Source organism: Talpa occidentalis, unplaced genomic scaffold, assembly GCF_014898055.3.
Source record: "Talpa occidentalis isolate TD23 unplaced genomic scaffold, MPIMG_talOcc4v2.1 talOcc4.17, whole genome shotgun sequence".
Taxonomy (NCBI): domain Eukaryota; kingdom Metazoa; phylum Chordata; class Mammalia; order Eulipotyphla; family Talpidae; genus Talpa; species Talpa occidentalis.
The window spans coordinates 11,503,250-11,526,536 of NW_023601754.1; the positions used below are offsets into that span (position 1 = coordinate 11,503,250).

The 23,287-nt window shown below is 44.4% G+C and overlaps 1 protein-coding gene and 1 non-coding gene across 2 annotated transcripts in view; both read left to right on the top strand.

Moving 5' to 3' along the window:
- COG4 (component of oligomeric golgi complex 4) overlaps positions 1–23,287 on the top strand; it is a 26,626-nt gene continuing 3,339 nt past the window's right edge. Inside the window, exons 1-16 of the mRNA XM_037516114.2 lie at positions 1–192; positions 1,738–1,820; positions 2,549–2,663; positions 5,804–5,978; positions 7,891–8,084; positions 9,170–9,275; positions 9,821–9,978; positions 10,669–10,727; positions 11,913–12,046; positions 14,811–14,929; positions 15,415–15,581; positions 16,077–16,242; positions 19,325–19,387; positions 21,713–21,829; positions 22,393–22,485; positions 23,004–23,087. Of these exons, the coding sequence (XP_037372011.1) occupies positions 22–192; positions 1,738–1,820; positions 2,549–2,663; positions 5,804–5,978; positions 7,891–8,084; positions 9,170–9,275; positions 9,821–9,978; positions 10,669–10,727; positions 11,913–12,046; positions 14,811–14,929; positions 15,415–15,581; positions 16,077–16,242; positions 19,325–19,387; positions 21,713–21,829; positions 22,393–22,485; positions 23,004–23,087 (2,004 nt within the window). The 5' untranslated portion in view covers positions 1–21. The remainder of the gene's footprint in view (positions 193–1,737; positions 1,821–2,548; positions 2,664–5,803; positions 5,979–7,890; positions 8,085–9,169; positions 9,276–9,820; positions 9,979–10,668; positions 10,728–11,912; positions 12,047–14,810; positions 14,930–15,414; positions 15,582–16,076; positions 16,243–19,324; positions 19,388–21,712; positions 21,830–22,392; positions 22,486–23,003; positions 23,088–23,287) is intronic.
- On the top strand, positions 3,286–3,394 carry LOC119250594 (U6 spliceosomal RNA). Its single transcript, XR_005126333.1, has one exon. It is a non-coding gene; the product is annotated as a U6 spliceosomal RNA (small nuclear RNA).

Sequence of the window (23,287 nt, forward strand, 5' to 3'; positions counted from 1 at the left end):
TTAAGGAGCCGGAAGCACGGAATGGGGACCAAGATGGCGGACTTCGAATCCCCTTCGAAGCTCTTAGGGGTCCTCCCGCAGCCTGATGGGGTGGGAGGAGGTCGCTGCTCGGAGATATCCACTGAGCTCATTCGCTCCCTGACGGAGCTGCAGGAGCTGGAAGCTGTGTACGAACGGCTCTGCGGCGAGGAGGTGGGGGGGCTGAGATTTTTTTTCTTGGAGGATCCGGGCAGTGGGCGTAGGAGCCGTCAATCTTGGGAAATTTGGGGTATGGGACTCTCCTTACCAAGGGAAACAAACAAACAAAAACACCTATTCGGGAAGCACAAGTGTACTTGGGGGTTATATGTAGGGAGGATTGCCGTCTCCGTTTTCTTGACGAGAATCTCAACGTTGTTTTCCATGTTACCAGAGGATCTGATCTCTAGGTTATTCCGCCAGACTGAAGTTTGAGTATCGGCCAATTCGTTTGGTTCTCAGAAGACCAGTAAAGACTGTCTTGCTTTGGGTTTGCAGCTTTAAAATTACGAGACGATTTCGCTTTTAACTCATTTAAGCAGGATGTAACTGCAAATAAACTTGAAGGATTTTAAGACTTCCCCTTGTGGGGAATGATTTGAGGATTTAAGCTTGAGATTTTACCTCTCAGGCACAAATGTCTAATTTTTGACAAGTCATTTTATCTCTGGTACCCCAGACTTTTTAATCAAACGAGGGGTATATTCGCCTTAATTCCGTTTAGGTCATACCGCTCCTTTCTGCTTCCTTCACATTTCTGCCTAATGCTGTCAGTATATTTTGGAATGTCAGTTTAGTCCTTGCCAGTATAAAGAAAGAGATCTAAGCTCTGATCTAAAAGTTTAGTAGATGTTCTTTAAACCGAACTTTTAAGTAAAGTTGCGCACGCAGCAGTTCCAACCTAGGGGAGGATGGATCATTTGATAACTTTGATTTTCAATTATTACCTTGCACCAACTCTAGCAGTTTCTGATACTTTTTTTTCCCCCAGCAAGATGGGTCTTTCAAAAAAAAAAAAATTGGTACTCTAACATACCTGAGTTTGCATTCATTGAGTTTAACTTTTTGGAGGGGAGATAAGGAAATTGTGTGATATTAGACCGGAACAATATTAATCCTGTATTTGTACTTGATGATTATCAAGGAGAAGTTTACCTCTAGATCCTATTGGACCACTTTGTTGTCTTATTGATGACACAGAACATTCTTATGGGATGTGTATTAGCCTGCTTTACAGGTGAAACATAAGAAGGCTACATTAATTGAGGTAATACAGTAAATGACTTGGCTGAGATGGAATGATATTTATCCCCTCTGGGCACTAACTGCACTATAAAGAAACTTTTTGTAACTAACTTAGGACATTTCATTTGTTTAGCCATTATATTTTGAATGCCTTCCTGGGTTAGGCTCTATGCTAATGACATTGCATGAAGGTTTATACACTTTGTGGTATTCATCTGCTAGATGAAATGAAACGAAACATACTTAAAATTATAATCATTATGTAAAGTAAAAAGTACAGAAATAAATTATAGTTTGTTAGAACAATAATTCTAAGAAATAGAATAGAATAATAGAACAACAATTCTAAGGAAGCATGGTAGAAGGAAAGAAAATATTTGAAATGGGACTCACTCTTCAGCTACGTGGTTGGGTTAAATATCTCTTAAGGCCTTCCTCACCATTCTGATGACAGGATGTTTCTCTGTGTTTCAGAAAGTGGTGGAAAGAGAGCTGGATGCTCTTTTGGAACAGCAAAACACCATTGAAAATAAAATGGTCACTCTCCACCGAATGGGGTGAGTCTGTTCCTCTCAACAAGAGCTATTATGAATTCCAACACAGACAACTGGGAAAACTATGTTTCCTAACTATCATAAAATGTCAGGAGAGTTTGAAATGAAGTGAATACCTACAGGTGTAGCAAAATGGTTCTTAAAGTGTCCCTCAAACAGCAGCATCAACATCATTTGAAAACACATTAGAATTGCAAATGCTGGCCCTGAGTCCCAGTGAACCAGAAACTGTGGGGGTGGGGCCCAGGAATCTATATTTTAAAGACATAACAAATGGTTCTGGTGCATTCAAGTTTGAGGAAGTTTTTACAGACTTTATGCATTTGCTAGTCATAAAACATATTCTTTGATCTCATCAGCCTTTTGGTTGATTAGTGTATGTTATGCTCACTTAGCAATTGGGAGAATCTGGTGACTAATTCTAAGGATACTGAGTTCAGTCCCTAACTGGAAGCTAACCCACATGCGGCACAGCAGATCTTTCCTGTCTTGCCCGCTGCTCCCGTTAGCAGTGTATTTCAGTAAATCCACCTGTTCTATCCCCCAATCTGTCTCTGGTGAATCCTCTCATCCCCCACCCCCCACCCCCGCGCCACCACACCTCTGGCCTACACCCCACACACAGTTTTATACACACACACACACACACACACACACACACACTGATAATTTTTCCATCTTTTATCTTCTACACATTTGGATATATGTGTGTTGACAATGTGTGTCTCCAGTCCCAACCTGCAGTTGATTGAAGGAGATGCAAAGCAGCTAGCTGGAATGATCACCTTTACCTGCAATCTAGCCGAGAATGTGTCTAGCAAAGTCCGTCAGCTTGACCTGGCCAAGGTAAGCCCATTGAACTTGTGAGCTTTTGATGTTTGAATTAATAAAGAGCATTAAAAAAGCTATCACTTTAGGGCCTCTCCAGTGGCGCAGCGGTTGAGCGCCAGGTTGCAAAGCTGCTGTTCGATCCCTTGCTGCTCCCCAGCCACCGGAGGAGGGTCCCACATGGCGCGCAGACTTCTCCTGCCGCCCGCTGCTCCCCTCAGCAGTGTACTTCGGTCCTTCTGCCTGCTATGCTCCCTGCTCTGGCTCTGGTGAATTCTCTCACCCTCCTGTGCTTCTGACTGTTCCCAGTGCTTGTATAAATAAATAAACAAACAAATAAATAGATCTTTAAAAAAAAAAAGCTACCACTTTAGAGTTTAGAGCAGCACCATCCAATAGAAATCTAATGCAATATACAAAACCAGACAAAGGTATCATAAGAAAACTTTAGACCAGTAGGTCTTCTGAATATAGACATAAAAATCCTCAACAAAAGCAGCAAACCAGTTCCAGCAACATATAAAAAGGACTGGCAACAAGAAAACAGGATTTATCCAAGGATGACAGGTTTGTGTAACATCTGAAATTCAATTAATATAATATACCGTATCAATAGAATGAAGGGCGAAACCACACAATCATCTTATAGATTAAAAAAAAGCATATGTACTAAAACTGGAATAATACAGACATTAGCATGGCCCCTACTCAGGATGACATTCAAATTCTTGGAGAAGTCCATAATTTTAAGAGCACAAAGGACTATGATGATGGCTCATGGGTAAAATGGTGGTGGGAAAGTTATGGGACTACACCTGAGGAGAGAAACCAACTACTGTGCAAAAATAAATGATATAAAAAAATAAATTTTTTAAATTTTCACCCCTGGGGAAAAAAATTATTTGACAAAATTCAATACTTCTTATGATGATTCACTAATCAAACTTGGATTAGAAGTTAACTTCCTCGGCCTCCCTGATGGCTCAAGGAGTTGAGCACCGCTCTGTGAAGCAATCCACACCTCTGCAGTGCAGGTTCGATCCCCGGCCGGCCAGGGAGAAACCACATGGCGCAGCAGACCTCTCCTGTCTCGCCCGCTGCTCCCCTCAGCAGTGTATTTCGGTCAGTCTGCCTGTTCTGTTCCCCACTCTGTCTCTGGTGGGTCCTCTCACCCCCACATCTCTGACCTGTACCCCAGCTCTTGTATGCATAAATAAATAAATCTTTAAAGAAAAAAAGAAGTTAACTTCCTCAACATGGTAAAAGCCATCTAAGAAAAAACCCACAGCTAACATCCTACTTACTGGTGAAAGGCTGGGTACTTTCCCCCTGAGATCATTATCAGAACAAAGTTCTCAGCTCTTGATCCCTCTCTTCAGCATTATAAGGAAGGTTCTAGTCAAGGCAGTCAGGCAAGAATTTGAAAGCTGTATAAAATGAGGAAAAAGAAATCTAATATGAACCACATAATACTCAATTCTCTAGTAGCCTTTTTTTAAAAAAATAAAACTGAAGGGAAAATAATTTTCATAATGTTTTTAGTCCATTATATCCAAAATACATTTAAATATGTAATTACTATACAAAGACATTAATGAAATATTTAACCATTTTTATTTTTGTACTAGCTCTTTGAAACCAAGTATGTATTTTAAGCATACGCATCTTAATTGGGACCAGCCGTTTTTCAAGAGCTCAATAGCCACAAATGGTTGTTGCAACTCTATTGAATAGCACAAGGTTTAGTCTCTTGCATAATTCAATCCCAGGCTCCATTTGCCCTGTGAAATAGAATAACCCTTCCTAATCTATTTGTTTAGATTCTGCAAAAATAATTTACCACAAAACATGATAGCCACACATATTAAAGTTTTTTAAAACATTCTTGTTTATTCTAAAAGTAAAATATTTTCCATCTATTTTCTACTTGTTTTAACAATGTCTTCTAAAATGTCAAGTACATTCTGTGATTCTATAATTATTTTAACAACATATGCCAAAAATAAAGAGCTTATCCCTGTACCTACTTCAATGAAAAGAAATGCTCTGGTCACATAAATAAAACTGTGGTATCTATCAGTGGTCTTCATCATCATCAATAACAATTTTGCGCAGTATAGTGGTAGTGTTTTTGAGTTCAGTAGAGAAAATTCAAAGGACCTAGGCTTAAACAGATTCAGCCCTTGAATCTCCCTATCTTCTGGAGAGGTGTTTTTTTTGTTGTTGTTGTTTTTAAAGACTTATTTATTTATTTATGCATACAAGAGCTGGGGTATAGGCCAGAGATGCAGGAGGTGAGAGGATTCACCAGAGACAGTGGGGAGCAGAACAGATGGATCTACTGAAATACACTGCTGAGAAGAACAGGCAAGACAGGAAAGGTCTGCTTCGCCATGTGGGTTAGCTCGCTGGCCAGGATTCAAACTCGTGCTGGAGTGGCTGTGGATAGCTTCATAGTGCTGAGACTTAACCCCTGTGTCACCAGGGACGCCCTGGAGATGTGTTTATGAAGAAGACATTGTTTGTAAGCATCAAGTCTTTGTGTGTGAGTGTGTGTGTGTGTGTGTGTGTGTGTGTGTAGGGGTTGTAGGCCAGAGGTATCAGGGGGCTGGGGAGGATGAGAGGACTCACCAGAGACAGGCAGGGAGCAGAACAGCAGATCTACTGAAATGCACTGCTGAGGGAAGCAGCAGGCAAGACAGGAGAGGTCTGCTGCGCCACATGTAGGTTCCCTCCCTGGCTGGGGATCAAACTCAGGCCATGACAGTGATAGTGTTGAGACTTTTTTTTTTTTTTTAAAGAGGCACGTATTTTATTTATTTATTTATTTGTTTGTTTGTTTGTTTATACATGCACTGGGTACAGTCAGAAGCACGGGAGGGTGAGAGAATTCACCAGAGCCAGAGCGGGGAGCAGAGCAGGCAGAAGGACCGAAGTACACTGCTGAGGGGAGCAGCAGGTGGCAGGAGAGGTCTGCGCGCCATGTGGGACCCTCCTCCGGGGGCCGGGGTGCAGCTGGGGATCGAACCGGCGCCACAGAGGCCGCGGGGAGCTTCACAACCCAGCGCTCAACCGCTGTGCCACCGGGGAGGCCCGATAGTGCTGAGACTTAACACCTAGGCCACCATGGAGGCCCTAAGCACCAAGTCTTTTTGCAGAACCGCCTATATCAAGCCATTCAGAGAGCTGATGACATCTTAGATCTGAAGTTCTGCATGGATGGAGTTCAGACCGCTCTGAGGAATGAAGATTATGAGCAGGCTGCAGCCCACATTCATCGCTATTTGTGTCTGGACAAGTCAGTCATTGAGCTCAGCCGACAAGGCAAAGAAGGTCAGTATCCCCAACTGTGGTAATTAGTTTAGTTACAAGCCTCTGTAGTTAAGAAATTCCCTAGTGTGGTTCTAGATCTGATCTAAGTCCCACACCATCCCAGGGCACTATTGTTCCTATTTTACAGAAAAGGAAACTGATTCTACATCTATTTTTTCTCTGGCCAGTGGCTGCTTTTTATTTGACCATGTTGTCTGCTCATTACATTTTTTTTTTAAAGATTTATTTTTATTTATTTATACAAGCACTGGGTACAGACAGAAGCACGGGAGGTGCGAGAATTCACCAGAACCAGAGCGGGGAGCAGAGCAGGCAGAAGGACTGAAGTACACTGCTGAGGGGAGCAGCAGGCGGCAGGAGAGGTCTGCGCGCCATGTGGGACCCTTCTCCAGTAGCCAGGGAGCAGCCGGCGAATGAACCGGCGCTGCCGAGGCTGCGAGCAGCTTCGCAACCCAGCGCTCAACCGCTGCACCACCGGGGAGGCCCCTGCTCATTACATTTTTTAAAAAATATTTATGCATACAAGAACCGGGGTACAGGCCAGATGGTGCAGGAGGGTGAGAGGATTCAGCAGAGACAGAGTGGGAAACAGCACAGGCAGACTGAAACACACTGCTGAGGGGAGCAGACAGGAGAGGTCTGCTCCACCATGTAGCTTGTTCTGCAGCCGGCGGGGATTGAACCGGCACTGCAGAGGCTGCGGACAGCTTCACAGTGCTGCACTCAACAGCCTGTGCCACCAGGGAGGCCCCTCATTACATTTTTAAAAATAAATTCTTGGCCTGGTATTCTTTGTTCTCAACACACTCTGTATTTCTAGCCTTGTTTCATGCTATTCACTCAGGCATCTATTCATTGTCACATATTTATTGTCCTGTCTGTACACCAGCAACAAATCTTTTCATGTTTCTGCTTTCATTCCTTTCCTTATTTTATTCCCATTGCCCTGGAATGTGTGTTCATATTTAGGTATCAAAATCCTGCCCATCTTTCAGAGATGGACTGTCACCTTCACTAGAAAGCTTTTTCTTATTACTACAACCAGAAATCTGACTCGTGGGCACCTTTCTTATGATGCTGTTGATTCCATGAATTTTATACAGTTATTTGAGCACAATATTTATCTTTCATTTAATTTTAACTTCTGGGGCAGGTTCATGACTGATTTCATTTCTAAATCCATATTGCTAGTATATTTTGTACACAATAAATGCCTAATCCATGTATTTTGTTTTTTTTTTTTTTTTTTATTATCTCACCCTGCCACCTCCTACCTCTGCCCCACCAGAAGAAGTCCAGGACCAGTTTTCATGTAGGATCTACCAAACCTTAAAAGATGAGTTAGGGCCTATCCTCAAACTCTTCAAAAAAATTGAAAAAAGAGGGGATAATTTAAGACAATTTTTTTTTTAAATCAAGTTAACATTGGTTTACAATGCTGTTTGTGATTTAGAGATCCAGGATCTCCCCCTTCAGGTGTTGTTACACCCTCACACCCATCCCCCAAACAACCACAGTCCTTCACTATAGTCCATTTTGCTTTCTTCCCACTTTGCTCTTTCCTTTCCTCTGCCCTCTCTGGAACCTCGAATCTACAGTCTGATTTCTAATTTTTTTTTATTGTTTTGGCTTTATTTGACCCTTTGTTTAATTTTTCTATAATCCACATGTAAGTGAAAACATACAGTTTTTATTTTTCTCATCCTGACTTATTTCACTTAGCAGTTCCATATATTTTTTTTTTAAATAATAAATTTTATTTTTATATTCCCCCATACAATTGCAAACGCCCCATTCTGACCCCAATCCCTCCCCTAATCCATGTATTTTGAACAAATATTGGTGCACAGACTCAGAGACGTAGCCTGAGATAGTACCATTCTTTAATTCTCATTTTCTCCCCATTGCTTAGGGAGTATGATTGATGCCAACCTGAAATTGCTGCAAGAAGCTGAGCAACGTCTCAAAGCCATTGTAACAGAGAAGTTTGCTAGCGCCACTGAGGAAGGCAATCTACCCCAGGTCGAGCGCTTCTTCAAGATCTTCCCGCTGCTGGGTTTGCATGAGGAGGGATTAAGCAGGTTCTCAGAATACCTTTGCAAGCAGGTATGGCTCCTCATTGCTTGGCAGGATAATGGTATGAAAGGTGTGAGCCTCTGAATACAAATTAGGGCACTGAATGGATCCTGTTTCTGTGGGTAACAGGATCTTGCCTCCAAATTTGACTCTACTTTTCTGCCCTTGATCTAGCCTGGCAGGACTGGATGTATGCATTCATTCAGCAGTTATTTGTTGCCAATCTGCTGTGGGCCTGGCATGGCCTAGACATCTGCTGATGCATATTTATTTCCAAGAAACCAAGTGAAAGTAAGGAAAGTTAAAATGCAAATTCTCTGACAAGCTGTCGGCCAGGGTCTGGCTGCTTTTAAGAGCATTTGGAGCTCTTTGTTAGTGGTTTTAACTGGTTAACCAGGCTTAAGTTTCAAAATAAGCTACCGCAGATGAAACAGGTAAAGTCCCTTTAGGTTAAATCCTGAGAAATAATCAGGCCTCTGTTAGTCTCAACCCTTTCCCCCCATCGGTGGAGATGGAAATGGAGAATAGCAGACCCCATTAGGCATTTGTGCAAAAGGGTGGTGGTTCTTTTTTTTTTCCCAAGATTTATTTATTAATGCATACAATAACTGGGATATAAGCCAGAGGCATGGGGGGGCTAGAGAACCCACCAGAGAGAGTAGGGAGCAGAACAGGCAGATCTACTGAAATACACTGCTGAGGGGAGCAGCGGGTGAGACAGGAGAGGTCTGCTGCACCATGTGGGTCAGCTCCCTGGCCGGTTGGGGATTGAACTCATGCAGCAGTGGCTGCCATTAGATTCATAGTGCTGAGACTTTAACCCCTTGCGCCACCAGGGAGGCCCTAAGAGTACACATTTTCAAAGTAAAGGAAATAAAGGAAAGCATTGTTTATACCTCTGAATGGTAAAGAGCCACCACTCTTTTAAGTTCCTTGTGCTTGTTTCATTTCCTTGTCCTTGTTTAAGTTCCTTGTCCTCCCCGAAGCCCAGAGAAGTCCTGCATTCACTTTGAAGCATCAACAGAGAATGAGAAAAAGAGAGCCAGTGGAGCTCCCTTTGGAAAACAGACTGGTCTCTGGTCTGGGAAATACATGTGGATTTTCTACTTTTTCAGGTGGCCGGTAAAGCTGAGGAAAATCTGTTGTTGGTTCTAGGGACAGACATGAGTGACCGAAGAGCTGCAGTCATCTTTGCAGATACACTCACTCTCCTGTTTGAAGGCAAGCCTCTTCTCTACTCTGCGGAGCCTTAAGACACTTCTATATAGCACCTGCATCCTAGCTTTTCTTCTCTCCCATCTAGCTTGATGCCTCCAATTTTATTGTTTACTGTGTCTTGATTCATTGGAAAATTAACTTTCAATTAATTCAGTATCTGATTTGCAAAGATTAGTCAGAGTCTCTCAGGTGTTTTGAGACTCCTTAACCCTCAAGACCCATGCTCTGAGTAAATTTAACCCTAAAATAAGTTACTGGGAAGGGGGTGAGGCTGATAGCAAAGATGGTTGCTTTTGTAGAAACAGTACTGATAGAATTTATTTACATTGGTATCTATCAGCTTATCAAGTCACTGCTAATACACCAAGTGCTGTGCATATTTAACAAACAAATTTGCCTGGCAACTTCTGGCACAGATAAGAAACATTTGAATTCATTTCAGAAAGCGAAGCAGCCAGAAAGGGTGGATTGGACCCTGGGTTCATCCTAGGTGGAAGAAAGTAGTTTATTTGGAATGTTTGAATTCCAACCCTCTCTCTGCCTTATAGGGATTGCCCGCATTGTGGAGACCCACCAACCAATAGTAGAGACCTATTATGGGCCAGGAAGACTTTATACCCTGATAAAATACCTGCAAGTGGAATGCGACAGACAGGTGGAGAAGGTGGTGGACAAGTTCATCAAGCAGAGGGACTACCACCAGCAGGTGAGCTTAGGATGCTTTGGGCGGTTTATAAGCAGCCAGTGAATTGGGGGGAAGGGAGTAAAAAAAAATATTAAGATAGTAGAAACAAATGTGAAATGCAGGCTCGCCAGCATCTTGCCCATCACCAGCTTACTTTGGACTTGAGATGTTGTCAAGATGATGGTGACCTCAGTATAACATTGAGAGGAAATAGAAAGGGCTTCCTGAAAGGATCACAAGAAGCTTTACACCAGTTGTCTATCATGGTACCTTCTGGTGAGATAATGAGAATTTTTTTTCCTAGGGTCCTGGTAAGCATCAAGTATTTTGTCTCAAGTTTTCTATAGTTCCACTAGTGCTGAAGGTAACATTTGCCTTTTCTGAACTATTTTCTGTTCTTTTTTGGATGGCAACAGAAAAAGTACAACTTAAAAATGGGAGTAGCCCCAAGCAGATATATTTATAGGCCTTGAGGCTAGACGAGTCTAGACAGCATTAGCATCACTTTAAGTACAGTACTAGAGGTGAGCATTAGCATTAGCACCTAAATCAAAAACAAATTTGGCTCATGATCCTGAAAGCCACCCTTTGGCTTGCCTGTTAAACAGACTAAACCTAAGCTATCTGTGTATGGGAAGTTTGGCATGACCAGCAAGTGGCAGAGAGAAAGAGGGTAGGGACGAGCATTCTCATTTCTGTGGTGTCTTGCAGTTCCGGCATGTCCAGAACAACTTGATGAGAAATTCTGCAACAGAAAAAATTGAACCCAGGTGAGATAACCTTTCTCTTTTCTTCACCCCATAGGAGTTTGAATTCATAATCATATCATTCAGAGTCTATTCTGTTAAAATGTGGTCTGTGGTTTTAAAATATTTTATTATGACTTATTTTTTAAAAGAATATATCATACAAGCAAAAGCATCTCTGTGATTTGTAAAGAATTACCAATATATCTGAAACCCCAGAAGTTACTACTCTCCTAGAATTTTTCAATTTTTACTTCATCTAGTGAAAATTACATAGACGTATTAAAAGAAAACCTAAACATTCATAAAAATGTATTCATTCAGTCAGCCAGTTTTTACTGAGTACTCTTGGCCAGACACTGGTCCTTTGATATGGGGATATGGCATCCACCACAGGGAGTGAAACAATCGCCGTTTCTTCGTAGTGTCTATTTTCTGTGAAGTAGTCAGATATAGTAATAGTACACACACGGGGCTTCTCTTATGGTGCAGGAGTTAAGTCTCAGCACTATCAAGCTATTGCTGGCCACTGCAGTGTGAGTTTCATCCCCAGCCAGGGAGGTGACCCACATGGCACAGCAGACCTCTCGTCTTGCCTGCTGCTCCTCTCAGCAGTGTATTTCAGTAGATCTGCCTGTTCTGCTCCCCACTCTCTCTCTGGTAAATCCTGTTACCCCCTGCACCTTGGGCCTACACCCCAGTTCTTGTATGCATAAATAAATAAAAATAAATCTTAAAAAAAAAAAAAAAAGAGGGCCTCCTTGGTGGCGCAGGCAGTTGAGTGTAGCACTGTGAAGGTGTCTGCAGCCTCTGCAGTGCCAGTTCGATCCCCGCCCGCCATGGAGCAACCCACAGGGCAAGGCAGACCTCTACTGTCTCGCCCACTGCTCCCCTCAGCAGTCTATTTCAGTCTGCCTGCCTGTTCAGTTCCCCACTCTGTCTCTGATGAATCCTCTCCCCCTCCTGCACATCTGGTCTGTAATCCGGTTCTTGTATGAATAAATAAATCTTTGAAAAAAAAAATGTGGTTGACAGCTGTCTCTATTGTAATGGGGCTGAAGGAGCCAGGGTGACCATTCAGCAGAGCTGACCTTTTCCAGTCAGCGCCCAGTGGGGAGGGGGAGTTAGGGACTGTTACTGCCTTCTAACTCTTGTATCTAAGGGAATCCAGTATTTTCTGGCTCATTCCTTCTGTTCTGTGGATCTCAGGGAACTGGACCCCATCCTGACCGAGGTTACCCTGATGAATGCCCGTAGCGAGCTGTACTTACGCTTCCTCAGGAAGAGGATCAGCTGTGACTTTGAAGTGGGAGACGCCATGGCCTCAGAAGAAGTAAAGCAAGGTAAGAGTCTCTTCCCATAGACCTGAGGGGGCTAGAGTACAATTGACACTGTTTTGTAATAGATAAGCCACAGATCTCTTGCAAAGAAATAACTGAAACTCCTTAGCTTCTAGGGGTCTATGGGGCCCCTGGGAATCCCAGGAGGAAAGAAATCTAGACTTCTCCAGACTTTAGACTTCAACTGGACCTTTGTCCATCTAATCATCCTGCAGACAAGGAAAGCTAATGCCTGGAATTGTTAAATGATTTTCCTCTGCTCTTCTCCCCCACCGTACTTCCTCACAACTATGGCTTAGGGGTTGGTATTTACGTATGTGATACATGCACCTGGCAGGTAGATAAATAAAACAAAAAGATATCCATAGCTACATGAGGGAGCTTTTGGGAGTGATAGGAATACTCTAAAACTAGACTGTGACTATGTTGCAAAACTCTATAAAGTCATGAAAAAAATCATTAAATTGTAGTGATAAAATTACACCCAATACTTTGGGTGAATTTTATGTTATATACCTCAATATGCTTTTGGGTTATAATATTGAAATATATGGTAGAGTGAAAACAAAGTATACAAAAAGGGTATAGACTAACAAGAAATCCCTTCTCCCCTCCCTCAATTATCCAGTTCCCCAATTACAATTTTTGAAGGTATCAATACTTGGGGAAAAAAAAGGTGTGCCCAGTCCTCTTTCATTACACATTGCCTATAGGATTTTTTTTTTTAAAGATTTATTTATTTATTTATACAAGCACTGGGTACAGTCAGAAGCGCGGGAAGGTGAGAGAATTCACCAGAGCCAGAGCAGGGAACAGAACAGGCAGACTGACGAGATGCACTGCTGAGGGGAGCAGCGGGATGTGGCAGGAGAGGTCTGTCACGCCATGTGGGACCCTCGCTGGCGGGCAGGGATCGAACCTGTGCTGCAGAGGCTGTGGGCAGCTTCGCAACCCAGCGCTCTACCACTGTGCCACCAGGGGAGGCCCTCTTATAGGATTTTAAGAAGACAATTTTGTTCTGCTGGGCAAGTCCATACAGGATTCCCTAAACTGGAAACTTGAAACAGACACTTTGCATGGTTTATGCCCATCATACTGGCATGGAGAGAATTGGAGAGGATTTATGTGAGCCAGGGGTGTTGCCTTGAATTGTGTTTGACAGAGGATGTGTGCTCATTGGGAGTTTGGTGCTAGTTGCTATTAATAATGACTGTCGGTGTTCAGAGCTGTGCTGTCCACTACAGAAGCTGTCAGCCACATGTGACTTTAAATTTAATTAAAATTGAAAAAAATATTTCAGCTCCTCAGTTACATTAGTCATGTTGCAAGTGCTTGGTAGTAGCTAACTTATTATACAACACAGGTATGAAACAGTTCCTTCATCACAGAAGATTCTCTTGGACAGCATTGGTTTGGAAAATGAAATGCTCTGTACCTAACATATTTCAGTCTTTTCTCAGGAAACTTACATCTAGTGAGTCTTACTAATTAATTCTAAGGCAATAATGGAAATGAAGTGGAAAGTTATTGACAAAAAATGTTCACTGTGAAGTCCAATGATCATGACTTCCAATTTTCTCTAATAATGACAAAACATTTGGAAGTCATCCAGGTGTCCAAAAATAGGAGAATAGTTTAAGAAAATACAGGCTATCAGGCCTTCCCGGTGACGCAGTAGTTAAGCACTGGGTTGCGAAGCTGCCCACAGCCTCTGCAGCGCCGGTTCGATGCCTGGCCACCGGCGAGGGTCATACATGGCGTGCAGACCTCTCCTGCCGCCCGCTGTTCCCCTTAGCAGTGTACTTCGTCAATCTGCCTTCTGCTCTCCCCTCTGGCTCTGGTGAATTCTCTCACCCTCCCATGCTTCTGACTGTACCCAGTGCTTGTATAAATAAATAAATAAATCTTTTTAAAAAAGAAAAACTTGATTAAAAAAAAAGAAAAGAAAATACAGGCTATCTACCTGATAAGCTATCACATAAGCATTAAAAATAAGTAAGCTTTTATTTTTAAAAGCTCCCTAGTGGCGCAAGTTGTTCAGCACTGCACCATGAAGCAATCCACAGCCTCTTCAGCACGAGTTCGATCCCTGCCCGGCCACAGAGCAACCCCCATGGTGAAACAGCCCTCTCCTGTCTTGCCCACTGCTCCCCTCAGCAGTGTATTTCAGTCAGTCTGCCTGTTCTGTTCCCTGCTCTGTCTCTGGTGGGTCCTCTCACCCCCCACATCTCTGACCTGTACCCCAGCTCTTGTATGCATAAATGAGTAAATCTTGAAAAATAAGTAAGCTTTAGAGCCTCCCTGGTGGCCTACGGGTTAAGTCTCAACATTATCACCACCATGGCCTGAGTTCAATCCCAGGCCAGGGTGCTAACCCACATATGACACAGCAGACATCTCCTGTCTGCCCACTGTTACCCTCAGCAGTATATTTCAGTCAGTTTGACTGTTCTACTCCCCACTTTGTCTCTTCTCAACACCCCCTCCATTTTTTTGGCCTACATCCTAGTTCATCTACATACACACACACACACACACACACACACACACACTCAGTAGGCTTTAAAAAAAGGAAAAGTAATGTAGAAATTTAAATTATTTCTGAAATAATTTTTTAAAGCAGAACTGTATCTGTACTACATTGTAACCATGTAAATTATATACAGATTTGAAACAAAGACTAAAAAAGGAACCTGAGAGATTGAAAGGAGTTGCTCTATTTCCCTTGAGGAGGAAAAGTGAGTATCCTTTCTTGGCTGTCCCCTAGAGCACCAGAAGTGTCTAGACAAGCTCCTCAATAACTGCCTGCTGAGCTGCACCATGCAGGAGCTCATTGGCTTCTACATTACCATGGAAGAGTACTTCATGAGAGAGACTGTCAACAAGGTAGGAAGGGGCACATCCCTTGGGAAGGGCTTCCCGTCCAAGACACCAGACTGAAGGGAATGGCCTGGGTGCATTGTACCTCTCTGCCCAGCTTTGAGAGTACCCTTGCGTGAGACTGCCTAGCACCACTTTCTGTGGCTCCAGGGCATGTTGGGAATGCTGTTCGTAGAATCAGTGGGCTTACTTGTTCCATGCCTCTCTAGCGGTATGTGGGCAACGAACCCAAAGTTGAAGGGCCCCTTCTGATACCTTACATTCCAGGTAATGGATGTCCCCAAGGCAAAAGTCCCAAATACTTAATTTCCTAACATCATGATCAATAGTGAAATGAGCTGTTACAGTAAGAAGGATCCCCACCAAGGTGTAATCAGAAAAGCCTGGACAAGGCATAGAAAAGGGAGCAGAGCCAGGGCTCATTCCAGAACTATCTAGAATAGGAATATACAAAACCAGGGCCCTCACTGGGTGCTTTGCCTGTTCGGTAGGCTGTGGCTCTGGACACCTGTGAGAAGGGACAGTTGACCTCAAGCATGGTGGATGATGTCTTCTACATTGTTAAGAAGTGCATTGGGCGGGCTCTGTCCAGCTCCAGCATCGACTGTCTCTGTGCCATGATCAACCTTGCCACCACAGAGTTGGAATCTGACTTCAGGTATATTGCTTCTCTTTCTCTTTTCAAAAAGGCAGATAGGTCCTAGCTGTGACAGATTCCTGAGACCCATTTTCTTCTTGTTTTTTTCCCTTATGATTCTCGTTCAGTTCCATACAAATATACATTTCTATTCACAACATCCTTGGTTGCAGGTAGCTCAAAAGGAGCCAGAAATCTTAGGGACCAAATCTGTGTTCCCTCAACTCTTACACTGAACTATTTTTCAAACTGTGTCACCTCCTCTTGATTTTGTGGGTCTCAGTAGTGATAACTGAAAGCCTCAGAGGAAGTAAAGAATTAGCTAGTCTCCTCTTTGTGTTCTTGTCACATCTGTGCCCTTGTGGGGGAGGCTGGGCAGGGGGGTTGGTCACTCTCTTACCCTAGCTCCTCAGATCTCAAGAAGTGGTATCCCCCAAAACAGCAACTCCTGCTGCTGGATCGGTGTAGTGGGTCCCTGGTCCTGGAGGCCAAGTTGAGTTGCTTTTCTGCCCCCAGGGACGTCCTGTGTAACAAGCTGCGGATGGGCTTCCCAGCCACCACCTTGCAGGATATCCAGCGTGGAGTGACAAGTGCGGTGAACATCATGCACAGCAGCCTCCAGCAGGGCAAATTTGACACGAAAGGCATCGAGAGCACTGATGAGGCCAAGCTGTCCTTCCTGGTAGGTAGCCACAACTACTGGTTGGAAACTGAGTGGTTTATCTCAAGATTAAACTATGACCTCTAAGCCACGGTATAATCAGCCTTCAACTGGAGGCTTTTCCTCCAGTTTCTATATGGAAGCCGCACTCTGCCTTTAAGGTTGTGAAACTTTCTTACCCAGGGACCTGTCCTGAGCAGCCCAAAGCAGAAAATACACTGTTCCCTGCCTGGCAGACTGGGTACCATGAGCAATGCCCAGCTGTTCAGGGACTGCACTGAGTGTCGAGCTTGGCTCTTTGCATCTGTGCCAGGCCTCCAGCTGCTTCTCTGAAGCCAGTCCCCAGCGAGGATCTACCAGGGCCGCTTCTATAGTGCACTTAGGCTTTCAGTTTCCTGAGAAAGCTTGCTTATTAAAACCCTTAGCTACATAGAGTAACCATGTAAGCTGAAGCAGTGAGTCTGACCAGATGTGTGACAACTGGGGAAGGAGAAGCATGGAAGAACAAAGGATTTATACAAGGTAACAGCCAGTTTGTAATGAGTCAAAAAGAATAAGTGAGTCCTGAACTCATGACCAGGCCTCTGTGGCACATGCCACCAGAGCGTGAGTGGGAACAGCACTATCATTCTACTCCACCCCCACCTTGGCCGGACTCAGTAGTCTTGGCTCCTGCAATTCAGAGGCTAAAGTAAAGAAGCATCCAGTAGACGAATTCTCAATCAGTAGTCCACTGATGATGTCTCTGAACACCCTGAGATTGGATCCAAAAATGTGTATGTGTTTTTTTTCTGGAAGCAGGGTCCTTCACTGTTACCAGATTCATAAAGACCCCAAAGACTTAAGAGCTGCTACTTTCAGAGTCAGGAGTCTAAACATTCTACTCTCTACCCTGTCCCTGCAGGAGAACCCACAAGAAATTATCACCTCTAAATATGGTAGCTTTGAAGATCTTTGCCAAAATGTCTGGCAACCAACTTCACAGGATCGTAGGCGCTGACTTGAGTTTTTCATTTCGTTTACAATTGTCTTTCATAAGTTGCCTTCATTCTTTCACTAATCTGCTCAGAAAGCTTCATTGACTCCTTGCTCCCTGCCACTCAAGGAAAGCAAGTGCCTGGTCATCTGTTGATGACCCCTTGAATCTGCCCCATCCTGCCTGTCTGGTCTGTTTTCCACCACTTGGCTACATGAGTTCCCATTAGGCCGGCCACTGTGCATTCATTCACCCATTCCCTGCTCCCATGCAGACCAAGAAAGGACGCTGAGTGCTTGGTGACAGGTACTTAACGTGTCATCACACCCACTGCAGCTCATGTTTCTTATGTCACCTTGATTTCTTTGGCTGTCAGGAGAATTCCCCAGCCATGCTGACATGTCATTCACCATGAGGTGGGGATAAGCACAGTGAATCCAGGCTTTCAAGAACTGTCAGTACACAGAAACTCTGAAATCAATGCCACTTGAACCCAAATCCATTTTCCCCTCATGACAGATTTCTCTTGGTGCCCTTAAAAGCCTTGGAAATTTGGTCTTCATCTTCGTCGTGATGGCAGTTACTTCTCTGGAAGCTTGTGATGGTAGCAAGCTGTGTGGCCTTAGGTCATCCATCCACAGTGGAAATGGCCTTGTTCTTTCTGTATTGAATACAGGACACTTCTGAGGGCAACACTCTTAGGAAGAAAAGAGGAACATCCTAATCTCATTCCCTGGGACTCTTCCTTTACCCTGGTATTCTGATACTCCTGACTCATCTCTTGACTCTCTGGCGCCTGTTTACCTCACCCCTACTTCCCTGGCCATCCTCTCAACATACCAGTTCAAAGGGAGTGTGATGCTCTTCAACACTCTTAATTCCACCACACATATTCTATATTAGCTATTCCCAAACCACCTGCTCATGTGGAATTCACCTCACTGCCACCCCTTTCTCCAGGGGACGAGAACTGTACTCACCTTCATGACTGTCAGAATTCTCTTCCAGCTTTTGTTTTATTTTGTTTAAGGTATAACTAACACAACATGTTCACTTCAGGTGTACCATATAACCATTCATATTTGCATACATGATGAAATCATCTCAAATCTAGTTAACATCCATTGCCATACATAGATACAAATCCTTGTGATGAGAACTTTTAAAATCCATTCTCTTAGAAACTTTCAGATATGCAATATGCTATTCTTATTGTCATGTGTTCCAGCCATTTAATCAACCTCAGTTACCAACCCTGCCATACAGCTTTCCTCAAGTGCCTCAGATCAAAACATTTTCTTTCCTCTAAATGGCCATAGCAGTTTGTGCGCTGCCACTTTGGTCACATGCTGCTTTTTTATGATTGGTATTTCTGCAAGGGTTTAAAAGGTAATTGAGTTATGGAAGAAGGAGTGAAGAGATCTGACTTCTAAACCTGGCTCTAGCTCTGTGGCCTGTTTCTAGAATTATTTCCCCCCACTTAATTTTTCTCATGGTTTTTATCACTATCTGACATTATATATCTATTTATTATCTGACTTCCTTTCTGGAATGTAAGCTCTCTGAGAAGGCTGATTTTGGTTTCTACTTGCTTCCTCCCCAGTGCCTACAACAATGCCTGGCTCAGTGGATGCTCAGTAAATATTTGCTGAGTTAATGGTTGACTGATATTGGTGAATCAATTCACCTAATGAGGAGTCTTGTTCCCACCTATTGGCTTGTTCCCACTTGATAGTACTTGTTTTGCAGAGTGTATCAGGGAGAGCCAGGGAGATAGTAGATGAGAAAACACCTCAGAGGTGGCAGGCTCTCAGGAATCAATTCCTTTACGTCAGTATCACTAATCTGTATTTGGAGATTTGGATCCTCAGGATTTCCTGTGGCCTAAAACAAACAGCAAAAGACCTGCCAGTCTTGCGTCACTACTCTGAGGTTGGATGACTTTACTGCCTTGGTGTCCAGTCAGGAGAAAGGGCAGGTCTGGTTCACCATTCTACCTAATCGGAGGCCTGAGCAACCTGCCTGAGGGCAGTGCTATGGATGTTCCTTAGCTCTCCTCTGAGCCTCAGGAGAAGTAGCTAACAGCAGTAGCAGCAGGGAGTCACATGTCCTATCCTCATTTCACAGGTGACTCTGAACAATGTGGAAGTCTGCAGTGAAAACATCTCCACTCTGAAGAAGACGCTGGAGGTACAGGGGAAATTGCCTGTCAGCTTTCAGACCATACTTTGAGAGAGAGTCCTGTACACTGATCCTGGCAGGGGGTGGTGGCACTCCCTGGCATTGAGCCAGCTCTTCTTCAGAGCATTTGAGGGATTCACTCATGATTGTCATGGTCACAAAGCATTTCTAAACCAGTGAGAAGAGATCTGAGCCACATGCAGGAAGATCAGAATTCAAATGAGATCCTCCCGCACATTCTTGGCACATGACCTTAGACAATTTCCTTAACTCTCTGAGCTTCACTTCTCTCATCGAGGAAGAAGCCCTCCAGACTGCTCTACTTTAGGCTTCTTGGGTGGCCCAGTAAAAAGAAAGTGTTAAAAGCACTTTATAAAAATGATAATACCCTTGATGACGTTTATTAGTTGAAGTGAGATAGGGATCACCAAACACTATGAAGCCAGTTCCACATAGAATAGTGGGAATTACCTTGTCAGTCAGATATCCCTGAGTTCAAATCTCCACTTGGCCACTGACTAGTGAGGCAAGTTCTCTATAACCTCATGAGCCTCAGTTTCCTCACTTGTAATACAGGGAGAACAATCTCTGTCCCAAAGGGTGTTTGTGAGAACTGAACAAGATAGCATAAAGCACTTAGTCGATGGAAGGCAGGCGGTGTTAATCAACTATTGAATCAATAGTTAAAATAATAGCATGGAGCAACCACTTTGTTAACTATTAGGAAATGAAGGACCCTACCCCTAAATTCTGCCTCTGGGAGTGGGGGTAGGGCAGGGTCCTGTCTCTCCTGCAGCCTCTGACTGAGGAGGAGACTTGACTGCAGTGGCACACGGCTCAGTGCCCAGGCTGGTGCCAGTGCTGGCTGCAGGCTGAGCAGTCTGAGGGGGCTGGGGCCAGCACACAAGGAAGAGGACCAAGCGGGTGATGGGTTCCCTGAAGGAGTTCACTGTTAACTGGAATTTACCCCACGAAGGGCTTAAAATGGAATGAGTGATACTCCCAAAGGCAAATAGCATAATGCCCGACATGTCGTGTATATTCAACAAAGTGGCTGGCATCATTGTGTTTAAACCTTGGCACCTTAGATTCTTTTCTTGACTTCATCCTTAACATTAATATGTTGTGTTTTGAATTAAAACTTTGGGAAATGTTAGAAATTCAAAACTGAGCTGCTAGAATTAGCCAAGTGAAAGAAAACAAGGATAGCAAAGAGCTAAAGAGAAATAAACAAAAGCCAAGTCCCATAAATCCCACCCCTCCTTAGATGTACATTTCTCATCTCTTTGTTCACCCCATTTGCAGCCCTTTGAGAGAGGTGGCTTGATGTCTGTTGTACAGCAGAGATGAAAGGCTGCTTAAAGGTAGTAAGTGCTGGAGCAGCCATAGGGCTGAGGGCCTCTGCTGCCAAATCACTGCAGTAGCCAAAGCAGTACAAACTCTAAGGAGGCTGCAAGAAATGTGGGCAGCTCCTGGCAACCCCAACCCTGGTGAGCTTCCGTCAGCGACCCTATGGTGTTCTCACCACCTGGGCTGTCGTGTGACAAATAGGAACAGCTGCTCTGGAGCCAATTCTCAGCTTGAATCCTAGCTCCACAATGTATTGCTGTGTGACTTTAGCCAAGTCACTAACTTCTCTGTACCTCAATTTCCTGTCTGTACAATAGAGATAATTGTAGTACCTACCTCATAAGATAGGTACTTTAACAAATAAAAAAGGCTTAGAGCAAGGCCTGGCACACAAGTAAGCACTTAAATTCTAGCTAGAATCAAGACAATCTCCCTTAGGCAGCCAGAGCAGAATATTTAAGCAGAAACTATTAACAGCAGTAGCTACATCTCCTTCCTGCCTCCTGTGCACCAGGCCCTGGGCTAAGCACTGTGTGTGTTGTCTCATCCACCTCATAAACGCCATGGGAATTTGGGTTCCCATTTTATACTCAGATTGAAGCTCAGAACCTTTAAGTCACTAGAGAAAGGTCACTCATCTGATACATGGCTGAGCCACGACTTCAACCTAAGAACACCTGTTAAAGAGAAGAAAAAAAAATTTGGTATGTGTTTCTTCTTATTCACATTCCCTGATACCAGTACCTCCATATTACAAAGGTGGGAGTCAAGTCAGGATAGAATGGCTGTCAGGATAGAATGCCGGTTTTCTGAATCCCATCTAGGGCTTCTTGCCTAGGATGAGTCATAGCTGCTCCCAGAGAAATCATTTTCCAGAAGAAAAAAATGACTGGTTGCATATTGTCATCCTCTACTACCCGTCTCCCCCCATATGCTCCCTTGATCCAGGCCTAGAGAAGCCTAAAAGCTTGGTGTTCTTCCTAGAGTGACTGCACCAAGCTGTTCAACCAGGGCATTGGAGGGGAGCAGGCCCAAGCCAAGTTTGACAGCTGCCTTTCTGATTTGGCTGCCGTGTCCAGCAAATTCCGAGACCTCTTGCAGGTAAGCTCCAGGTTTAACTGCTGACTGAGGCCTGCCTGTGCCCAAGGAGATGTTTCTGGCTTATCATGGGCACCATGTGCACAAGAAAACAGGAAGAGGGGCGAGGGATAAGCACACATGACCCTAAAGTTATTTGAGTCCTTTGAGACCAGAATCTCAGCCTTGTGGCCATTACATAAACAAGCTAGCATTCTGGTCCTCTAGAACCTCCACTTGGCCTGCATGGAGCCAGAGCCCTCAGAAAGGTGCTTTGAGGAAACAGAACCAAATGGTGACCCAAACCTGCTGCTTGACCTTAGCCTCAGGTGTGCCTCTGCCAGGCACTCACAAATCTTATGAGTTTACCAGCCAACCTCAGAGCCCTGTCTCTGGTCTGGACCAGAATCAGCACATCTGCAAAGGAACAAGTTGCCTGGCCTTTTTATTAGGGTTGTCCCTGTTATACTTCAGACAGGGCCTGCAGAAAAGCCTCAGAGCTGGAAGAATGCCCTGGTGGTCAGGGATGGATGAGCAGGGGGAGGGGGTGCTTGCTGCGTCTGATGCCACTCTGCCTTGTCCTGCAGGAAGGGCTGACAGAGCTGAACAGCACAGCCATCAAGCCACAGGTGCAGCCTTGGATCAACACCTTTCTCTCTGTCTCCCACAACATCGAGGAGGTGAGCTAACCGGAATCACCCCTCCTCCCCAGCCATCAGCTGCAGGGCAGTGGGCTGTCTGAACAAACTAGACCCTGTATGCTTCTCAGGCCCGCTGCCCTTGCCCTCAGAGACTGGGTTCCTCCCAGGAAACAGTTTGCACTACAGAGGGGCCTGAGAGAGATGTGACCTGACACATCCTCTTTCTTTGAGGCTCTCTTTGCCCCCCTTTCATAGGCTTCAAAGCTTTTTTTCCCCTAGCTTGATTTCACTTCTAGAAAACATGAGACACAAGAGGGAGTAAAATGCCAGGAGCTCCACCATATCCTGGCCGTGGCTACAGTGAGGGCCTTTGCTGGTCAGATATGTGATGTAGCAGGTCCTGCCAGCCTGGGCATCCAGCTGCTATAAGCTGGATGAGTCAGAAGCTTCAGGAGAGGAAATATCTCTTCCCTCCTGTCTTAAAGGAGTGGAAGGGGGCCAGGGGAAATGGTACCACCTGAGGAGGCCCCCGGTGACCCCCTCCTCTCTGACAATAGGAAGAATTCAATGACTATGAGGCCAACGACCCTTGGGTACAGCAGTTCATCCTTAACCTGGAGCAGCAAATGGCAGAGTTCAAGGTAAGCAGGGGCTCTAGGGACCAGCTTGTAGAATTCCTACCTCTACCCAAACCAGCGGCCTGCTACTTCTCAGCACACGCCTGCTGGGAACCCCGAAAGCCCTTCCAAGCACTGGGCTGTAGAAATAGTCTCAGTGGCCTCGTGTAACTCTCCGTACCCCAAAGACTCCTGTGGAAGCAGAGGGATTAGGTGGGACTTCC